General features: G+C 34.4%; 1 protein-coding gene across 1 annotated transcript in view; it reads left to right on the top strand.

Moving 5' to 3' along the window:
- Positions 1 to 1,769: 1,769 nt before the first annotated feature.
- Positions 1,770 to 23,187, top strand: part of LOC145288009 (importin subunit alpha-4-like) — a 41,203-nt gene continuing 19,785 nt past the window's right edge. The window contains exons 1-3 of the mRNA XM_080136011.1: positions 1,770 to 1,949; positions 15,276 to 15,320; positions 22,840 to 23,003. Coding sequence (XP_079992137.1) covers positions 1,884 to 1,949; positions 15,276 to 15,320; positions 22,840 to 23,003 — 275 coding nt within the window. The 5' untranslated portion in view covers positions 1,770 to 1,883. The remainder of the gene's footprint in view (positions 1,950 to 15,275; positions 15,321 to 22,839; positions 23,004 to 23,187) is intronic.

Consider the following 23,187-nt stretch of genomic DNA (forward strand, 5'->3'; position numbering starts at 1 on the left):
CTCATGTGAAGATGAAAAAATATGTGCCGGAATTCTAAAATTTCCAGCATGTTCTATTTTCTGATTGGTTGCTAGCAGAACATGACTCCATTTGATCGGTTGGTTCCTATTGCCCTTATAAATTTTATTCAGTACAGGACCATGGGAAAAAGAGCTCTCAGTCAGAAGCATTCACCACACTGGATGTTATATTACCAACCAAACAGGAAAAGTGTTCACGAACTAAAGATCAAGGTGGACACAGGTGCAGAGGGAAATACACCCCCCCCCTTATGGGATTTTGAGCACATTATCTCTTCTCCAAGATACTCCCACTCGAGTGGCATGGCAGAACATTACGTACAAACCATCAAAGTAGACATGAAGAAAGCTATACTGAGCAAGCGGGACATAAACATGAGCATATTGTGCCTCCGATCAACTCTGATGGATCATGTTATCCCATCCCCGGGAGAACTACTATTTAATCGTATACTGGTCAGTAATCCCCTACAAAATGCAGCAACCAAAATGTCCGAAAAGAGGAAATTCAAGATCGCCTACTACAGAGACAGTTGTCGCAGAAAAGACAATATGATAAACATACTAAGGATCTCCCTAATCTTAGCACAGGACAACGGGTGCAAGTACAAGACAGGGACATGAAAAGATGGACTTCAGCGATCATCAGACAAGCTTGCACTGAACCGTGATCCTACATTGTTGAGACACCAACCGAACCGGTTCTTTACAGAAACGGCAGGCATCTCAAGAAAGATGCCCACATTTCCAATACAACACGGACATTTCTGCATAATACACTGCCGCATCACACTCAGCTTACATCACCTAATATCCCAAGCATAAATCCTGCAGAAACTCCCAACACACACACCGGCATCTGCACTCCCCTGCAAAACACAGACCTGTACATAAAACACAGTCCAGTAATAGCAAACCATCTGGAACAATCACAAGATCGGGTCATGTCATAAAACCACCCAGAAGGTACAACCTATAGGAAGGGTTCATACTTGGGACCTCTATCAGCAAACTCTGTTTGAATATTGATTTCTTTAATGAAAGGGGGATGTCATGATATAGATTATCTTATCCTGTTTGTTTTGCAATTTGGCTCTACGAGTTGCGTCCCTTTGAATCAGAATAATACATCTCTTTGTAGCTCAATGACGTCTCATTATTTCTTCTCCTTATTATAACCTATTTGTATCAACAAATATCCTAAAGAGGCACAACAGATATACCCAGTGAACCAAGTGCAAATGAGACACAAAAATTGCACTCAGAGGGACGGTTAGAATCTTTAAAAGATCTATCGGTTGTAATGTATGAGATAGCAGGCTGTCAACCAATAGGATGCCCCATCCACAGCTTGAACAAACTGATAAGAAAATTACTTAAAAATTGATTACATCATGAATAATAAATCGTATACTTATAAAACTGCGGATCTAATCTTATTTATTGACTTGCTTTTTACTGTATATAGCATATGACACAAAAAAAGTCCTCGTGCACAGCGGATGACGTCACAAAAAAAAACGAATGGCGTACATAAATAGTTTAATTGAAAAAGTGTTTTTACGTATTTCACGCTTTGTAATATTTTAAGTGAAAATTGAAAGAATTTATTTCTAATGTTAGTTTTTAATTTTAATGTAAACTTTTAACAAATCGTGAAGAAGAAAAAATACGAAGAAGTAAAAAGAAACTGTAAATGCAACCGGATGGCCGAGTGGCCAGCCTCGTTTTGATCAACCAATCAGATAACGCCTTGTATATCTTTATCTAGTGACACTGAACGACATGAGAAGGCCGGCATTTTGAAAATCCCTTCAAAACTTTTAAGAAGGTCATACTTTTATTTAAATATACCGTCAAAGATGGCATCTGATCCTAATCTCAAAGGAAGGGCTCATCTTTTTAAAAACAAAGGGAAAAATGCAGAGGTAAGGGAAAAGATACTCTTTTTTGTCTTTATTTTTTTTTTCTATAGTAATCAGACTATTGCTCTTTTTACACTGTATGTGTGTCAATAATCTTATTTTAGTTTTTTTTTCTTTTCTACATCTCAGATTAACGTTACGCGTTTACGGAGGTTTTTAAGAATGGCTACAAATGTTTGTTATACTTACCTACAATATTTTAAAGAAATAGAAAGAAAAATGGCTTTCTCATAACTTTAAAAATGTTGACGCTTAAGAATAGAACGGACTCTTAACAGATAAGCATGTGCTACTCAATTTAAGTGGACGTAAAATCGGGGATCAATGTGATATCTTTGAAAACCTTTTTCTCTTCAAACTCTAAATGATTATTTTCATTTATTGTTTATTTTTCTAAATTCGATTGTATTAAAATTCCTTTCAAGTTTTCCCTATCTTCTTCTTGCTGAGCTCCAGAACAACCACACCGATTGGCGGTCTCCTCTCCCCCGATTTTGTGGCCGTCTTCATGTCGTCCTCCCTCTTCTCGTATTACGCACACACGCAATAAAAATATCTTTTCTTTTTTTTATTTTTCTTCTCCCAGCTTTTTATAATTTAAAAAAAAAAAAAAAAAAAATACGCCCATTCCATTCTTTCTCTCTTTAGGATTTACTTTTTTCCTCTTCATTTTCTGAACACTTATTTTAATTACGGATCTTTTTCCATATTTTCTTCCTAAACGATTTTTTAAAATTCGTTTCGTTCCGCCATGGCATCACGTCCATAATAATAAAAGAATTCCTAACCGCAGATTTGTTGACTTTTTTTTTTTAAGTTTTAATTCTAACAAACCGAAGACGATTTAATTTTTATATCTTAACTTGTAGATTTCATTTGATCCGATTTATTTATTTTTTTAAATATTAAAATAAAAAAAAAACCCTGTAAAACGTTGGGTATTGAAAGATTCTAGATATGAAAAACCCTGATCACTTTGTTCTAATTAATACGCACTCCTTCCTGCCCATCCCAGACATTAGAACAATTTTCATCCCGAAAATTAAGGATCTAGTTTCCATAATTATAATAAACGACTTTTCTCATAATTACATAACTTTTTTTTTTTTTTTTTTTTTTTACAGGCGTAATACAAGTTTCCATTTTTTTCTCTCCCATTTTAAACTGCAACACTTTCTGTCATTAATGTCCAATCCTCTTGCAGTATATACTAGTATTTTAAAGGAATGGCACTAAAAAGGTTGCTTGTGAACTGATTCTAATGCGTGTATAGACATAACTATAAAGTTGTCCCCAAAACTACCATTCATCCTTTATGACGTTATCCATTTTCAAGTAAATTATAGATATTTCTTTGTTATTGCAGGCTACCCCACACAAACCTAAATCTTTTTTTTCAAAGGCGATTGCGTGTGAACACTATCCAAAAAGAAATTTAGCGAGCAGAAGAAAAAATATTCTCATTAAGGGTGGGGATCAATTTCGCATAGAAGTATTCTTTATTTTTTGGACAATTTTAGCATATGAAGGCAGTTAACCAATTTCTTTTTTTTTTTGCTGTGGGAATAAAACCTGTGCGTCTTTATTTATTTATTTTATTTTTATTTTATTTATTTATTTTTTTTAGAGAAGTATTTTAGTGCATCGTTTTACGAACTTACCACTTTTATTTCGGGGTTAGTCGTAAAAAATTCGTTTATAACAACCTTGAAAATCTAGAATGGCCTGGAAATGGATAAATTTACGTTCTATTTATGCGAAACGGATCGCCTACAATAATTTTTTCTTTCTCTAAAATTTTTCAGAATGTTTACACGTAGAAATCTCATTTTTCCCTTTACTGTCTCGCATTTTTCTCTCACTCGCTCCTCCTTTCTTCCTGTCTCGTAGCCTTTTTGCTTCTCTGGCACCCTCTTCCTGTCTCGTAGCCTTTTTGCTTCTCTGGCACCCTCTTCCTGTCTCGTAGCCTTTTTGCTTCTCTGGCACCCTCTTCCTGTCTCGTAGCCTTTTTGCTTCTCTGGCACCCTCTTCCTGTCTCGTAGCCTTTTTGCTTCTCTGGCACCCTCTTCCTGTCTCGTAGCCTTTTTGCTTCTCTGGCACCCTCTTCCTGTCTCGTAGCCTTTTTGCTTCTCTGGCACCCTCTTCCTGTCTCGTAGCCTTTTTGCTTCTCTGGCACCCTCTTCCTGTCTCATAGCCTTTTTGCTTCTCTGGCACCCTCTTCCTGTCTCGTAGCCTTTTTGCTTCTCTGGCACCCTCTTCCTGTCTCGTAGCCTTTTTGTTACTCTCCTATGGAGTTTTTATGGAACCCATAAAGTTAGTTTCAGAAATGGTATCTAATTCAGCCATCTGAATTAAGAAAAATGTTATGAGGAAGCTGAAAGATAATGCTGGAGGATAATCAGGTCCTATTAGATCAAACAGTTAAGATGATCAGATTTGACAAATCCCAGTTTATTTTGAAAGACTGGGAATTTGGTACAAGCGAGCTATTATAACAAAGAGTCAGATCCTGAAAGTAATTAAGCAGCAAATATGTCTATGCTTAGATAAAATGCTTGAACTAGCACTAATGCTATATGTATCCTAAAACAGTTGCAAGGGAAGTATCCTGATAAGAACCTGGATTTTGAGGCTAGTGGTTTGATCAAGCAATGTACATAAATGCTCAGTCATGTTAGAATTAGCAGTATATGAATTCATCAGGTGTCTGTACTTTCCTAGAAGTGTTCAAGGAATATTATGGAGATATTTTATGCTAATGACTTAATAATGGAAGGTCTATTTGAGTCCAAAATTTGAAGGAATGCTATGAACAGTAAGAGGGTCTGAGAGTGATTTTTACTAAAGCCAAAGTGATGCTCAGTGCTTGCAGTACGGGGAAAACCCTCAGAAGAAAGTTCCTCCTACTTGGTTTATGGAAAGAAAACCAGACAAAACTTTTTTTTTTTCTTTTTTTTTACAATATTTGTTAGCATTGAATAAACAAATGCAGTGGATTTACAGGTAAGTTGAGATAACCTGTTTGTATGCAACATGATCAGTGAATGATAAGGCTGTTGAGATTGTTCAGAAGTTTTAATGATACCATTGGAGTAAAGGAAGGAACTTGTGCAAGAGTTAGGAATGAATGCAGTAAGTTCAGAGAACCAGGTCAGTGAGGTTTGAGGATTTGTTGCATGGAGAGAAATGATAGGAGAATGAGCCAATAGATGTATAATGTGAGTTTTAAAGATGCTTAGAAACAACCTTGGAAGATGAAATCTTAATTCTTGCATTACTACATATAGAACAGTTGTAGTGGCAGGAAAAAGCCAAGGAACTTATTAGTGGACGTAATAAGTATAAAAGTGAGAGAAAGGGTGATAAAGACCCAGTCAGATAGAATCAAGTCTATTCAAAAAGAGCTGTCCAACACAAATCAACATGTAACACTGATATTACGATGATAAAGTATGAAAACCAACATCCAGTCGTACTTTGAGGAATTGCACCATCTATGCACACTTCATAAACCTTTGGTAATAACTCCCTGATTATATACAAAAAAAAATGCTGGAAAGAAGTTTTTATTTGACATTTCTCTAATAAGTTTAAAAGTAATGAAATTAACAAATGGATATATACACGCACACACAAGGTGCCTTAAATAGGTTTCCAGACTTTTTTATATGGGCACTTACTGACAGTAAACACACAAAACTCTAGTTCCCTTCAAAGTAATCTCCTCTGGCTGCAATGCACTTGTTGTACCATTCCAACAACTACTGGAAGGTCCCATGAAAGTCAATGACCCTCATCACAGCCTCTTTCATTTCCTCAATTGTTGCATAACAGGTTTTCCTTGAGCTTGGGGGAATAGCTGAAAGTCACAGAGAGCAAGATCTGGATCATAGAAGGTGAGGATTGTCTTGATGCCCATCTTAGTCAAATAGTTGTGAAAGGATGGAGTTGTGGATTCATGCATTGTCCTGGTGAAAATGCCACTAATCCAATTTGAAGTGTTAGCCTCTTCCAGCAGAATTTTTCTGAACTCCCTTGAAACCTCTCGGTACAGGCCAATAAGTCTCCTGTGCGTCATGAGTAAGTTGCTGGAATCTGTGTTAAATACAGAAGTAATCAACCATCTCAACAAAAATAACCTTCTTAGTGACACTCAATATGGTTTCCGTTCTGCTAGATCTACAGCAGTTACAGTTATATCTCCTAGGATTAGCAAATCTCTCGACGGAGGCAACCTTTCTAGGGCAATTGCTCTTGACATATTTAAAGCCTTTGATAGGGTATGGCATAAAGGTTTACTTCATAAGATCTCTAGCTATGGTATAGCTGGAAATGTCTTCTCAATCATTAAATCATTTCTTTCTGATAGGTTCATAAGAGTAGTAGTTGAGGGGCAAAAATCAGAAGCTCACAGTATTAATGCCGGTGTCCATCCTGGGCCCAACTCTTTTCCTGATCTACATTTAATGATCTTCCAAATCACATCCTTACATCATTTGTAGATATTTATGCTGACGACACTACCATTTATGGTAGCACATCTAAGACAGTAAACGACCAAGTTCTCTCCAATTCTCTCATCTGATCCTGAGCACGTAGTACAATGGGGAAAGGAGTGGCTGGTTACTTTTAATGCATCTAAAACCAAGCTTCTCTCTTTACATCAACATTCTGATCCACATCTGGCATCAATTGAAATGAATGGCTCTCGTCTTCAGGAGGCCTCAAATTTTGACAAGCTTCTGGGCTTGACCTTTACTCCTGATCTTAAATGGAACACGTACATCAAATCTGTTGCCAAGGCCGCTGGAAAAATGGTGAGATCTTTCTATCGATCCGGTAAATATCTCACTGCTGATGCTATTCTCTATCTATATAAGAGCCAGGTACGTCCAAGGATGGAATACTGTTGCCACATCTGGGCAGGAGCTGCTAGAAAGGACTTGTCCTGCCTTGATAGTTCAATGCAACCTCTATCTCACAGAAGAGATGTTGCGAGTTTGTCTCTGATGTATCGTTATTTTCATGGAAAGTGTTCAACTGAGCTTCAATCTATGGTCCCCCCTTGCCAAACTTTCACAAGAAACACTCGTCTAGCTGTACACACTATCAATAATTCCCCCCACTCTTGATCTGTGCCTAAACCTAAACGTAGATTCCATGAACAAAGCTTCTTTCTTAGAACTGCACACCTGTGGAATTGTTTTCCTGCTTTCCGGCTGACTACAATATGGTTGTGTTCAAGTCTAACGTAAATAAGTTCTTGATGAGCCGTTCTATATAAGTTATCAAATTTTCATTACTAATGATTACTATATTGTTCAATTTCTACTGTACACTCTGTAACCCTTATCCTTGAGTGGCCTCTTGGCCTTGATAAGTGATGATGCCTATGTAAAAAAAAAAAAAAAAAAAAAAAAAAAAAACTCAACACAGTATTCCTTGTTGACTCTGTCTAGTGGGAACCTAGTGCATGTAGATCAGGCCTGTCAAAAAAAAAAAAAAAAAAAGGATCATGGGTTTCTATGTGGATTTGCGCTGTCTGGCCTTCTTGGGTGAGCCAGCATGCTTCCACTGTCATGACAATGTCTTTCTTTCTGATCTTCTCTAAGCATCCTTGGGACAAACTCTGCACAAATCTTCCACATCTTGAGTTCCTAGTATACTGATATCAAACTGCACTTGTTGTCTCTAGACACACAGCAGTCCTTATCAATTCTTGTGTTCTGATTTCCTTACTCCTCCTCATCCCTCATGTTCAGATTGCATTTTTGAAATTCACCGGTTGTGACAATCAGGCTTTGGTAGAGTGCATTCCAATTCTTGCTGTAACTGTTCATTAGAACCTGAAATCCTAAAAATTGGTACTATCTCATAAAATGTAAAGCAATAACATTGAATTTTCAAGTGTCTATGACAATGTTAAATGCCTGTACAAAAGTCTGAAAACTTATTTAAGGCACCTTGTGTGTGTTTGTAGCATTGTTTTTGAAAAATGCTCTTTATCAAACTCCTGTTAATATTCGGTTTACAGACTTGAAACTTGATATATAGAAGATTTAGGCCTGTGGAAAAAAATTCTATTTGATCTTTAGCTGTTAATAGTTGCTAAAGGAGTCAAAATTGAAAAATATTAGCACTTGGCAGGTTTAAGTTGGCTTAAAGTGGTCTTATATGCATAGGTTATACATTTTTATTGCAGTTTTTGTATGCATATAGATTTAGATCAGAGAGTAACAGATAAGGCTGAAGAGCTATGTTTTGGTTTTGATTCTAGTTGTTGGCATTGAATCTTTAATTTTTGAAATTGCTACTATATATTAGGTACACTTTTTTATGCTCATGTTCACCTCTAACAAGGCATGTCACCACTTGAACCTAAGGGTCTACTATTTGGGACCATGCCTAGAAAAGATAACATGTTGGTTTACATTACACTTAAACTTCTGCATATCGGTACAGCCAAGGAAGCAGGTAGCAGGAAGGGAATTTCAAAATCTAGCTGTTCAAAGGAGAAACTATTAAAATAGAAAGCGTTCTGGTATTTAAGGATCTCAACAGTGAAGGAGTGAGATTTTGTTGCTAAGTGGGTTTGTTGGGATATGTATGAGAGGGTAAAGTGCAATGAATTCATCAGAGCATATTCCATTAAAATATTTGTAAAACAAACACAGATGCAACATTGCGGCGATGGGATGGATTGGAGCTTAGTTGACAAAGTGGGACCTATTAGATTGAAAACTTTTTGGACCCTATTCAAGAGGGAGAAGCTAGTAGTAGATGGATCAGCCTAGATGTGGTAACAATACTCCATGGATGGGCAAATGGTGACCTTGTAGAGGTCCAGGACTACTCTCTGGTGTGAGTAGTCTTCTAGCTCTATAGAGAGAACCCACCTTTGCAGCAGCTTTTGCAATGTCCTCAATGTAATAGGCTATATATTAATTGATAAAGAATTGACTCTATAATAATAAATACAAAATCTGCATAAATTAAAATATATTTAGCATATTTTGTGACTGGGAATACCAACCTGCTAATAAATATATATGTAAATGCTAGAACAGCAATAAGAAATTGCTCTAAAAAATTTGAATTGTTTGACTTTCCAAAGATTTTAATGTAAAACAAAAACGCTCTCAACTCCATGTTGTGTTGAGATTTATTCTCGTCTTGAATTTTGTTTTTGCATTTCGGCAGACTTAACCTTTGAACTGAATTAAGTATACAAAAAACATGATCTTGGCTCCTGTAAATTTTGATCAATTATCAAGGGTTATCTTAAAGCTCACCAGTTTTTCTACCATATTTGATGGGCTTGTTTGAAAAAATTCAGATATGTAATCCACTTGATATCAACACACTATTGTAGTTATATTCATGGACGAATTCACCTAGATAATGTAGATTCCTTTCTCTATCTTGGCTGTATCATGCTGACTGGGCAGACAGCGGCTGAGATTGGACGTCAAATAGTAACAGCCTTGTTCACCTTTCATCTAAACCGGTTTTTGGTCCTAATAGGAAATATTCTTGCACTCAAAGACACATTTATTGGGCAATGGTGAGGACTATACTTCTCTTCTGTTGTGAGACATAGCCTATGAGAGTGGTAAATTTACAGAAACTGAAAGTCTTTGATAATGACTGCCTTCACAGGATTCTGTGTTGGCACCGAAATCACGTTCCAATTTCTATTTTCCACCGAAGACTAAACCTATGCTCCCTGCTGTCCGTCCTTCAATGATGGCTCAGGTTGTTTGGACATGCAGCTCTTTGCCACGAAAGAGCTCCTCCACAAGATCGTCTTTCCCATCTCTGCCTGGCTAGCTAAAAATGTCTGTGGGCACTTGAAGACCTGGGTGACAACAATTGGGGACTGCCTGGTAATACTATTGGGCCCACAATTTGTTGGTCTCTGAAGTGGAAATCGACTATCTTGGACTGCGATAGTTGGAGATACAGTCCGTACTCTGGAGGAAGCCCGCTCAATCCGATCAGGATGATAGCCACTACAAGTAAGACTCTATTGAGAAGCAATTTGAGTAACTGAAAATATTGTCAGTTGAGCCTCCAGAAAACCTTAAGATCAAGAATTGTGTGCATGCCATTCTATGCAAATGAACAATAGTGAGACATGCCACCTACTAGAAGAATATCGAAGCTGTAATATGTAAAGATATAAATATTCAGGTATGACTGACCACGTATGAAGGGAAATTGCAATATAGGAGCCAATAATTATAGATTTGAAGAATTTGTAAGAAGTAATGCAGCACATCTAAAACTGTAACGTGGCCATTACATGCAAACAAACGGAAATAAAAATCAGAGGCACTTCTGTATGAGAGGACCATGGGACGAGTTATCGCGCTCTGTTCTTTGAATAAGAAGCAACCTCTATCGGTTGTTCTGTGAACTTCAAATATAAACAAATGTCTCGGAACACAAAATGATTTTTAAAAAAAAAGTATCAAAATGTAATTTTAATGTTTTAATGTTACTTTTCAATGAGTGATTTATAACAGAAAATAAAATGTCCAAAACATGAAACCTTTATAGATTAAGAAATTATTTGTATTGTTTTTTCACAGTAGAATTGTATAAAAATATATCAGAATGCAATTTTAGTTTGACAACGTAGCAAAATGTAATTTTAAACTATAAAAATGTATCAACGTTTACTTTCAATTTATTTATTTTCCTTGAAACCTTGTTGAAATATAGTGTTTATTATAGTTATAAGAAAAATGAGTAATCGACCCTGTTCTTCTGTTGACAACAACCTTTATCGGCCATTCTTGAAACTAAAATACATACATTCGTCCTGTGGTCCTCCTATACAGAAGTGCCAAATCCGACATTTTTCTTTTTTTATACCTTTTCTCCTGTCTCGACACCACTTAAGTCTCTTGCCATCGTCCACTTCGCTTGGTGTACACGTTTCTTAGATCTCCTGCTGGCCGTAGCCAGCCATTTCTCGCCTTCGGCTTTACACGTCCATTTTCTTCGACATCGACTTTATTTCTTTTCTCCAAGCAGCTAGTGTTTTTTTTTTTTTTTTTTTTTTCTCTTTTCTCACACACTTCCTAATTTGCATATGCACATTTTTCGGTTGCTGCTACTGCTAATCTCTTTGCAAACCAGCTATCCTTTGCTGCTGCTATTTTCCCATGCGCTCTGCACTGTTACAAAACAAAATTGTTAAACTCGCAAAACTCCTGGTGATACCAGTTTTCCGACCTAAAATGCAACTAACATTAGTGTTACTATTTATTTATTTTCTATTTGCAAAACTCTTATGCTTTGCAAAGCCCAAAACAATTTTCCACTACTACACACCATGGACAAATATTTGGAGGTAGCGAAAACTTATAAACTTTTATCAAGTTGACTAAATCCATCATTAAATAACCCCAAAAAAGGTTAATATGCCACACAACAACCAAGCTCAAAATTCAAACTGGAATTAGATATGCAGCACAATGTATAAAGCTATTGAGTAACAATCAATTCAATGTGGCAGTCTTCTGGAGGTTGATGGTGCACTTCTCACTACAGTTGATAAAATAAAAATGAATACTTTTATATGGTCACTAGCGAGGGGTACCCGGCGTTGCTCGGGTGTTTGGAGGTGTGTGTGGAAACTCTGGGGGGGTTTAAAAAAAAAAAATAAGTATGAGGATCGAACCCGAACCCGAACCCTTGAGGCAAAGTTGTAAATTAAAGTGTGAAAAAAAAAACGTGCGACGTTAACCATTGCCCCGCTGCGAGATGCTAACGGAAACACGTTTGAATTTATTTAATTACTTGGATTTGACAGGTGCCCATTTTAATGAGATCAAGTTTGACTGCGGGATTTTTGTTTTCCCAAGATGTTATAGGAAAAAGACTAACCCACATGCGGCGAGTGACAAATGTTGAATATTTATCTTCCCGAAATCGAGCAAATTAAATAGACAGGCGAGCTTCGTTGTTAACTGTGAGATATTATGATTTATGTGATATAAAAAGTTTTAAAAAGTTGTGGAGCGAACGACCGCTTCTCTGAAAAAAGCCTTTTGTAGACATACAGAAAAAAGCGAACACACATACTTACATACATACATACATTTTCGCTTTTATATTTATAGATGGTTGATATAACGAGAACACTATATCTCCTTTGGTTAAATAAGACGTTGGACGTTTAGTCTTTAGAGAGTAGAAAACGAAACCTTATCTTAATAGCAATGCAGATGGTTGTTGTCAAAGACTTCCAGTTTGTGCAGATCTGCCACTCTCACAGCACTAGAGAAAAGATGGTCATTACAATTGTATCCAAATGTTCAAAATTAGGTATAGATTTCAGGGTTCAACGAGATGCATCTGACGTAGGTTAGAGCTAAATCAACTTCAAAACTTATTTTGAATACATATTTCCTAACTGAAAGATCCCAAAACTTTTATTATACATATTGCTTTTTGAAATTGTGTACTAAGTGTATCAGAATTTTTGTAGGAATTTTTGACACCCCTAACACGAAACTGCGAATAAAATATAAAATAACTCGTAATTTCTCTTTTAAAAGTAGGTTGTTTATTTTCTTTGTGGATTATACTTCCAAAATAAACTATTAAAGTTGTTTTAAAAGTAATAGAAATATTTTTTTTTTTTTTTTTTTTTTTTTTTTTTTTAACGGTAATGAAATTAATTTTACAAGCTCAGTATTTTTCAATTTTTAAACTTTAAAAATCAATCAATTTTTCTATTGATTCAATTTTTACGATATTCTCAGGGTCAATGTGAAATTTTATGCTCTTTCCAATAAACCGAATATAAGTTGTTTTTTTTTTTGTTTTTGTTTTTTTTTTAATTCACGCCCCCCCCCCCATTTTCTATTAAAAAGTAAATAATTATTTACTCACAAAAGTTTTATCACAAATTGAAGAGAAAAGATCAATAAATAACATTTTCAAATTTAAAACAAGTGTTTTTTAGAAATTTACCCGTAAAGTCCGAAGTTTAAAACTTTTAAAAAAAAAACCTTTGTTTTTGTTTTTTAATGAAACCTTGGCCCTTGCTCCTTTTTAATTGAAAAAAAAAAAAAAAAAAAATTAGGGCTTGAATTACATTTTTTTGAGGAGTTATAAGCTTAGAAAGACGAGGTGGAATTATTCAATATTTTTCACAAAATTTCTGACGCCTAATTGTATAGTCGTTAAATTCAATAAGTCCTCTAATTTAAGATTTTATGAAAAATACTTTTTAATTTGTGAATAATTGCCAATTAACTTTTGGGGGGAGGTGGATCTAAAGAATCTTGCCCCCGTTCTATTTTGGTCCCCTGATTTATCAGAGAGGAACCTATGTTATTAGTGGCATTCTTTATTCCGGACGATTGCCAGATAACCGTCCATTAGTTTTTTTTATTTTTATTTATTTTTTCTGAAATTTTACCACATTAAATAGATATGCACAGTGAAAAAAATTTTTTGTGAAAATTCCCATTGTGTTCCCACGGGCTCAAGTTGTCAAAAATGCCCTAAAATGGCCGAAAATTACACTTTTTGCCCCATAGCGTTTGATCCATCCATTAAATTTTCCTGAAACTTGATCAAAGTGGTGGGCCCATTGTTATTAATATAAATTCAGTATGGGTGACCCGGGAAAAATTCTGGCTTGCATCCCTCTGGGACTTTTAAGGCTAAAAAAAACATGCCACTTTGGAGCTCTTTTTCCGTATTACTCAAAAACTTGATATGTATGTCTATATAGTGATTTTCCATAGTGATGAATGCAAATATACGTCTTAAGGCATGAAACTGCACCATTTGTCCATTTTCACTGGGATTTGGCATTCTCAGGAGTTCAAAAGGGGTCACAAATTCCCTGAAATTGCAAAAACAATTCACTTTTTTACTCCAAAACTTTTGCCCCATCCATTAGATTTTTCTGAAACTTGGCAAAAATGTGAAGGCAAGATTGGCCCTTTACACTCCTCACATTCATCATTTCACTTTTTTTTTTTTTTTTTTTTTTTTTTTTGTGTCATTTCACATGCAGCACCAGAGAGGGGACCATGCATGCACGGCTTGTTTTATTTTTAGAACCACGCTTTTAGGCCAAATTTTGCAAATTTAGCTGTTTTTATAAGTAGTTCAGCCTTTTTTAAGTTTGTTTTTAAAATAATCCTTAAAAAGAGCTTAACTGCTTTTAAAAAGGCTCAATTCATAAAAGTTGGCCTAAAAGTAGAGTTGGTCTAAAATGGATGATTATTTTACTAGAACATTGCATTAGGAACTGAGCATCGCCTACAAATATTTAAATATTTACTTTTATAATTTGGTAAACTAGTATCCATTCAATAATTATCTGCTGAAAAAAAGATGAAAATAGAGGTCCGCCACTTTTTTATTCACTGCTGGCACGAATCCTTCAAAGCATGTAGTCTATCAACACAATTTCTTTTTAAATATAAATTTATGTGAAGTAAAACTCATAAAATATTTTTTTTTTTTTTTTACTTAACCTTTAGTTAAGTCAGCTAACCCATACTTCCTAATTTCCAGCGTTATATAATGAATATGTTTATGAAAGTATAAAAATAAAATTAATGAAATCAAAATTTCAAACATAAAAAAACGTATCCAATACATAATATTCCCAAAATAGTTATAAAATATTTTTAAAGACATTTTCAATAATTCCTTATAAAAGAGCGCAAAAAGTGTTTCAATAATTCTTAAAACAAATAAAACTAATTTCAATTATTTTTTTATTTAAATAAGGCTGAAAACTTGATTATTAAAAAAAAAAAATATCGAAAAAACGACCCAAAAAAAGTATATGTACAGGGGAAATATAGGCATGATAGAAAAAAAAACAAAAAACGAAGGAACGCGTTTGTTTTATTAGAATTATTTCTTTCAAGTTTTATGAATTTAACTAGAGTATCATGTTAATTTTACTCGTTTCTTCAAGTTAGCCTTGTTACAAGGCCGTTGCTATCAGTCTCTTCATTCTACTATAGTGCAATGAATCTGACATTTGAGAATGTTTATTGTAAATAGCATATAACACTGAAGTGGCATGTGACAAAAATAGTTTAGTTTCTGTGTAAAAGAAAAGCTATATACTTCAGTTGATTTTCTCAGAAATCAAGGGACCCCCAATTCCTCTGTCTAACACTTGATTTCTGAGATACATGGATATTCGAATATTTCGTTCAAGTTGGCCTTACGTCTCAAATACTGAGTTTAGCCGTATGAAGATATCTGCAAATTGTGATGTGATTCAATTGAAATGTTGTATTCAAGCAAGTAACAACTTTTTTCTTTTTCTTCTAGGAAATGCGAAGAAGACGAACTGAGGTTACAGCTGAACTGAGAAAGGTGAGTTTTTTTTTTAATTTTATTTTTTGTATCGTTTGAAATCAAGGCAGTTTGAGTTAATAAAATAATTTGATTAGCAGACACCAGCCGTTTTTAATCCCAAATTTTGAACTTTTACAGAGATCACAAAAAATTCTTTCACGTTTACCCCTCCTTTTTCTTTTAGTTTTAAGTACTTAAGTTAAAAATTTAAAGTGGGGTTTATTTTGTATTCAATTTTACAATTGAATTTCAAATTTATCACAATCATACTAAAAGAATCCTTTTTGAATTATGAGGGGTTTTATTTGTTGGTATATTTAAGTTGTATTCTTTGACTTTCTCTTAGCGGTTTCTTGTTAGTTTTATTTCAAAAGTAAATTTAAATAGAATTTTTTTTTTTTTTTAATTGAATAAAATAAAATTTCTTGAAACATTTGCACCAGCAAAATTTTTTTTACATAAATAAAAACGTTTTATGATTAAAAAAAATGCAAACGCCAACATCCCTTATTTCCAAAGTTTACTAAAAATCATTGAAATAGTTTTAAAGACTTATTTTGAAAAATAAATTCAGTATTTTGAATGGCATTTTATAAGTTGCAATAATTTCAAAACTTAACTTATTGACAGTTGCTAAAACAAATAATCTCTGGCTTTGATCTATTTTGAATGACAGAAGATGTACATTTTGCATAAGTCATCAAATCTTTTTCTATTTTCAAGAATAGACTACCAAACAAAATTCTCAACCTGCAACATATACTAATGTGAGAAAATGAAATTCAGCGCATTTGTTTATCTAAAGTTGGGCCTGTATTGGGGGTGTATGTCAGTTTCAAATTTTTGATAGATATGAATTTATTTTAATACATCAACATCAAGACAAAAATTGACTAATTGAACTTTACTGGAATAATTAGTCTGTATCGAAATATACAATATATTGTCCTTTTTTAGTAAGTTAAAAAAACAAAACAAATAGTAGTGAGTACCTGTGGACACCGCTGCTAACTCAAAAATGAAAGAACGGGAAATTGTAATCAGGCAGGAAAAAAAAACATTTGTTTTGAGCAAAATAACTATTAAGAAAACGAAAAATAAAAGAAAAAATCACATTACGTAACCCAAATGTTTAAACTTTTGTTTTTAAAACTACCAAAACCTTGTTTAAAAAAACAAACACTTTACATGTTATGAAAACAAAACAAATAAAAAAATAAAAAAAAAATAAATTAATATTCGTTATAAAAATTAAAAGAAAAAAAAATCACATTACATAAGCCTCGAAATAATGTTATGGCAAATAAAAAGCTTTTAACCCCTGTTTAAATGTTAAACATTTAAAAAAAAAAAAATAAATAAAAAAAAATATTACGTGGGCTTGAACATAAAAGCTTACGACCCGGCCTCATTCACTGCCCCACGATGTTGTCTGTGAAATAACGCCACTTTTATGTTTATTTAAACCAATTCAAGAAAGAATCCCTAACGCACATGCATACTTGTTGAAGTCGTTTAAAAAGGAACACTTTTTTTCCAAACCTCCCTTGTTTCAAACCTCTATTTCTATAAGAAATAATTAACCTTAATTTTTTTTTTTTTTTTTTTTTTTTTTTTTTTTTTTTTTTTTTTTTCTAATTTTCACATATTCAACCAAGACATCATTCTTTCAGATGGTACTAGTCTCTGCTTCATCCAATGCAAAAGATAATTTAGTTGATTAAAAAAAAACAATACCATAACACTTGGTCATGATTGTCAAATTTTTGTCAATTAATAATTTGACCGAATGATAAATTTAACTTCCACAACACCAAAGACATGTTAAGTTTATAGTAAAAATCCTTAGGTTATAAGAGATTTTGGCAACAAGGATACTTTTTTTATTCAACCTATTTTCGTGAGTGAAACTTAATTTTTAAATTGTAGTTAAAAGCAACTAACTTTAAAATAAATCACAGAAAAATATTTCTATAGAAACTTGATTTATTCCAAAGATTTTTTTTTTTTTTTTTTGGTATGGCTGTCGGTTTAATCATGATTAATTGCTGAACTTAAAATAACTGATAGTTGCCAAATCTGCAATTAAATAGAATACTTATCAATTTAAAACTTGCCATCTCTAAAACATCCTATATTAAAAAACATGACAATATTATGCTAATGAAAATATTACATAAACAGCAAGAACAATTTTCTTGATTTTCTGACAAATTTCATTTCTCTGAAGTATTCACTTTTAAGATCCAATTGTGTCATGTCTAAAAAAAAAAAAAACACACTTTCATTGTGATTTTTCTGCATAAAAAATAACACTTGGTGATCCAGATTTTTTCTTGGTAAAGTACAAAAGAAATTTTGTAATGCTGATATTGCCTTTGACTCTGTATTCAATCTCTCAACATTTGTTATAATTGTTTGAAAGTATTAAAAATATGAAGTCAGATGACTAACTTTTGCTGACTATGTAAATTACAAATGCGAGATATTTCGACTTCAGACAATTACTGAAAATATTTTTTTATCATTGGTTTTGCATCTCCTAGATTTAGATTTGCATACAATAAATAATAAAATAAATAATAATAATAAAAACCTATTTGAAATTTCTTGCAGCCAAATGTGAAAAAAATGTTCATACAACTAGACTTTTGTACACATTCCTATACAGCCAGTGGCATCCAAACAAAAGAAAAATCTGCACTTATACAGTTTAGTCAAGACATTCAAAAATAAAAAATACCGGAAAAAGGTTATATTGTACATATCTGTTTTGGACTGAAGATCTCCGAAAAAAAATTTCATTTAATTTGATCGAGTAATTTTTTTTTTTTTTTTTTTTTGTTTTTTTTCTAGCAATAAAATCGCACTTTCCAATTTGACAGTTTCAAACCTTATTTTAATTTCACAGTCCATGTAGAAACAATTCTGTGAAAAATAAATCATGTTGCTTAGAGTGCATCTGGTAATGAAATTTTATCTGATGAGTTAATTGGATGTGTTTGTTTGTGTTTTTTCAAAGACAGTTTTCCGGAAATTGTTATAGACAAACTATAGTTAAAGTTTAATCAACTTTAACTGAATAGAGGTGATAGATTTTTGGTCCCCAAACAAAGGAGGGATTGGACCTAGTAATCCATTCCCATGTGTTTGCACTTTTCTCATTAACTATGCCTTGGATTTTTTGAAATTTTGCACAAACAGTCATGGTGAAAGTAAATTTTTCACTTGTGGAGGGGGGGGGCACACTTTGCTTTTTTTTTTTTTTTTTTTTTTTTTTTTTTTTTTGTAAAGGAAATCTTATGTACCAACTAAAAGATTCTCTTGCTAGACAAGTTATCTGCCTCTGCCAAGAATTTTTCAAATGGTGGAATGAAGCCAGTTTTGTTTATTAGTGCTGTTTTTGTTCAATGTTTAGTTAATTTACATTTGGGGGGGGAAAAAAAAAAAAAAAAAAACTCCGGCTATAAGACAAAGAGTTACTTCTAAACAGGCAACCACCAGAAAATGCATTGCAGCTCAGAAATTAGGAACTTATGATTTCTGGAAAATCTACAACAGTGTAGTAAATAATGGGCAATCAACAATTCCCCCACTATTAAACACTCATGAGGTTATTTGCATTGGTTCGCCTCAAACTCTACATTATACCCGGCAAACCACTCCCTCCCTGGTTTTGCTTTGCTAACAGAAATCACATTAGATGATCTGAAAATCACTCTTTCTCAAGTGCATGATATCATAAAAAAACCTACACCTCAAAAGCATGTGGACCTGATCTCATCCTGGCTGTGCTAGTAAAAAAAATGCTCTGCTGAGGTTGCTCCAGTTCTCTCCAAACTTTTCAACAAATACCTTAACAAACCTTGCTTTCCTGATTGCTGGAAAACTGTTTCTGTGGTACCAGTTTACAGGAATGCTAGTGAAAGAACTGACACATTAAATTATTGCCCCATTAGCCGCCTTCTTTTTGCCAAAATATGAGTTCATAATTAATCAAACTCTAGTCCACTACCTTACAGTTGCTAAACTTCTGTCTGACCAACAATATGGATTTAAGCAAGCCTGTTCTACTGCAGATATCCTAACTGTAATCTCTGAACGGATTTACCATGCACTGGATAAAACAGGGAAGGTAATACAGTAGCCCGAGGTATATCTAAGGCTTTTTTTGTCAGTTTCGCATGAGGGTTTTCTCATGAAAATTGGATCCTATGGTTATTACTGGACAAATACTTAATTAAATCCTTCTTAAATAAGAGAATCCAGGTTGTCCTTGATGCAGGTGTACATCAGGAGTCGATCCTTGGACCTTTTATTCCTGATATTCATAAATAACCTCCCTGATAAAATTGTCTTTGAGATAGGAATGTTTGCTGATGACACCACGCTCTATAGGAGGCACGAGAGGAAAGAATTTAAAATGCTTGTAGAACAGGCAGAGGGATGCAACATTTCATTGATGGGACAGAAGCTGAAGCTTAGATGCCAGTTCAGGGCCTATCAGATTGGCGACTCTTTTGAACCTTGTCTAGGAGCGAGAGACTAGTAGTAGATGCACCAGCCCAAATGTGACAGCAATGCTCCATACATGGGTGGATGGTGGCCTTAGAGGTACAAGATACTTTCGGGTGTTAGTTTTCTAGTACAGTAGAGAGAGCGTACCTTCTTCGCAGCGGCCCTGGCAATGTTTTCAATGTAATTGCTCCAATTCATGTTTTCTATGAACGTTGAGCCAAGCAGTTTGAAAGATGTACTCTCAGATAAAGAGTCACTGACATTGCTATTGGTGGCAGAGAAAGTTTCTTATAATTATTGAAGGAAACCAGTTTAGTCTTGGCAGCATTGAATGTGACCATCCATTTTTGTTCCCATTCCACTACAGATTGGAGGTCATCCTCTAGTGTTTTTGCCATTTCTTTAGATATGTGTTCATTTGTTTTCCCGTCGTGCCTGTTAGTGTGGTGTCATCAGCATATATACCCATCTCTGAGGCAATTTTGTCGGAGGTCATTAATGAATATTAGGAACAATAGAGGTCGAAGGATAGACCCCTGAGGCACTTCCGCATTTATATCATTGTTTAGATGTACGACCGTCGAGGACAACCTGGATTTTTCTCTTATCTAAGAAGGGTTTAATTATGTTAAGTATTCTGCCAGTGATACCGTATGATCTAATTTTCCTGAGAAGACCCTCATGCCATACCCTGTCAAAAGCCTTAAGATATATCTAGAGCTACCACTCTGCCCTCCCTCGCTTTGTCCAGTGAATGGTATATACGTTCCGAGATTAGTGAGGATGTCTGCTGTGGAACGGGCTTGTCTAAATCCATATTGTTTGTCAGTCAGAAGTTTAACATCTGTAAGGTGATGGACTAGACTCTAGTCCATCACCTTACAGATCTTAAACTTCTCTAGTCACTAGAGTATGGTTAATTATGATCTCAAATATTTTGGCGAAAAGTGGGAGGAGGCTAATGGGGCGATAATTTGATGGGTCAGTTCTTTCGCCAGAATTCTTGAATACTGGTACCACAGAAGCAGTTTTCCAACAGCCTGGAAAGCAAGATTCATTAAGGCATTTGTTGGAGAGTACTGGAGCTACTTCGGTTGAGCACTTTTTTAACAACACAGCTGGGATGAGATTGGGTCCACATGCTTTTGATGTGTCAAGGTTTTTTAGGATAGCATGCATCTGAGCAGGGGTGATTTTTTTTTTTTTTTTTTTTTTTTTTTTTTTTTTTTCTTAGATCGTCTAGTGTGGCGTCTGTCCAAAGGAAAGTCGGGCACAGGGTGGTTGGAAGGGTCCAGTGTGGAGTTTGAGGCAAGCTGACTGGCAAGCATATTAGCCTTGTCGGTTGCTGAGCAAACAACCTCGTGATTGTTGATTGCCCATTATTTACTACACTGTAACGCGTTCCTAATTTTTGTGCTTCGATGCATTTTTTAGTGGTTTCAGTAAATTCTCTCTTAGCTGTTGCTATTTCTTTCTTAATGTTACTTCTAGCTTCTATATACTTCTGTCTGTTTGAACTGGACTTGTCGGTTAAATCTGCGGTATGCATGCTGCCTTTGAGCAATGGCAGTTGCGCAAGTAGAAGTAAACCATTGGGGAGAGTGAGGCTTGCTATAAAATTTCTGCATGGGAACATGTGCTTCAATTGCCGTTTTGAACCATTCAGAGGTCTCATTTGCGCACTGTTCAGCAGGAAGAGAAAAAATATTTACCCATGGGGCATCTCTGATAAGATCTGATGGCTTCCCAGTCAGCCTTTTTATAATATCTCGTTGTTTTGAGCACTGACTCTTCAGTTTTGGGTCTAGAGTTTAGGGCGATTTCAACCATTATCACTGCATGATCAGCGTTCCTGAGTGGGCTGTCAGCATTCGTAACACAATCATCGGGAACTGTGGTCAGAAAGACCTAGAATTGATGCGTGTTGTTCCTGCTGGTCAGGGAAATGAGTTGGAAACGTAACCATTTGTGATAGGGAGTGAGATATAGTGAAGCTATGTGTTGTGCTGCCTGCTGCATCTGTGTGAGTAGAGAATCCGAGCCAGTTTTTGTGGTGAACATTAAAGTCACCAAATACATGTACTTGTGCGCTAGTAGTGTCAAGGGGAAAGTGGTGTGTCTATGCTGTCAGAAACTTTGTTTATTATGGTGCAGTCGAGGGAGAGCGGTAGAGAAAATAAAAATACTGGTTAAAAGGGAAGTATAATATCCGGAAAACTTGCACCGGACATGGAGCTTGTGGGAACATATTGAATTTTTGTATCCTGTGTTTTCAAAGCTATACTTTTTTTTTTTTTTTTTTTTAGATGGGTGGAAAATCGTCATCTATAATATAAATCTTGTCTGTCTGTTTAAATGTATGTTTGTATGTCTGCACAAAGGTGACTGATTTTCACAAGATCAGTATCATTTTGGACAGCAAATATAAAAAAATTGGCCGAAAACATGAATTCCTTCAACTTCAACAGGGCACTTTTCTACAAGGAGGGGTCGCTTTTTTTTTTTTTTTTTTTTCCACATTCTTTTCCTCCTTCGCGATACAGATTCCTGCTTGCCTACTATCACTTTTTTTTAATGCTCAACACACACCTTCAAACACCTGGGCAACCCCAGGCACCCAGGCTAATTTATAAGGGATATATAATTTGCTTTGTTTTTTAAACAATTTCTAATTGTTCTGTTGAGTCTATATATTTGTTCCTTTTTGTGAAAGTGATTTTGTATGTTGAAATGAGGAGTACTCTAGCTACCAAAAATAAAATCTGTGATATTGAAAATTTCTCATTTTTGTTCAGTTTTAATTTTGATTTTTTTTTAATAATTATTAAAAGAAGCAAATTATTACATGTAAAGTTTTATCAGTTTTAGTATCTGATAAAATGTTTTTAAAAAATAAAATTAGAATTTTGTTTCAATCAGAAATTATTTTTGATTAGTTGCTTAATACAACTATAAATTTTAATTTAATTATAAAAAAAGACTGTCAACCTTTTTTGATGAACCTAATTTTATTTTGTAGACTAAAAGGGATCAGAATGTACTCAAACGGCGAAATGTTCATGCTCAAGATAGCACAGATTCTGAAGATAATGAAAAACCAACCACACAGAATCTTCAAGCCATTGTTCAGAATGCTGCAAGTAGTGAACCATCTGTACAGCTCAATGCTGTGCAAGCAGCAAGGTATGTCTTTTTTTATTATTTTACAATGCATTTACTTGTTGAATTTATGTCTTACGTTTTTGCTTTTAAATAAGACTGATTAGCTGGATTTTTTTTTTCTTTGTTTATATAGCTTGAACCTAAAATAACATTTTGTATATGAGATTTTAATTAAATCTGAAAACTTTGAATTTCAAGTTACATT

Source organism: Euprymna scolopes, chromosome 11 (genome assembly GCF_053919585.1).
Source record: "Euprymna scolopes isolate OS-2025 chromosome 11, ASM5391958v1, whole genome shotgun sequence".
NCBI lineage: Eukaryota > Metazoa > Mollusca > Cephalopoda > Sepiida > Sepiolidae > Euprymna > Euprymna scolopes.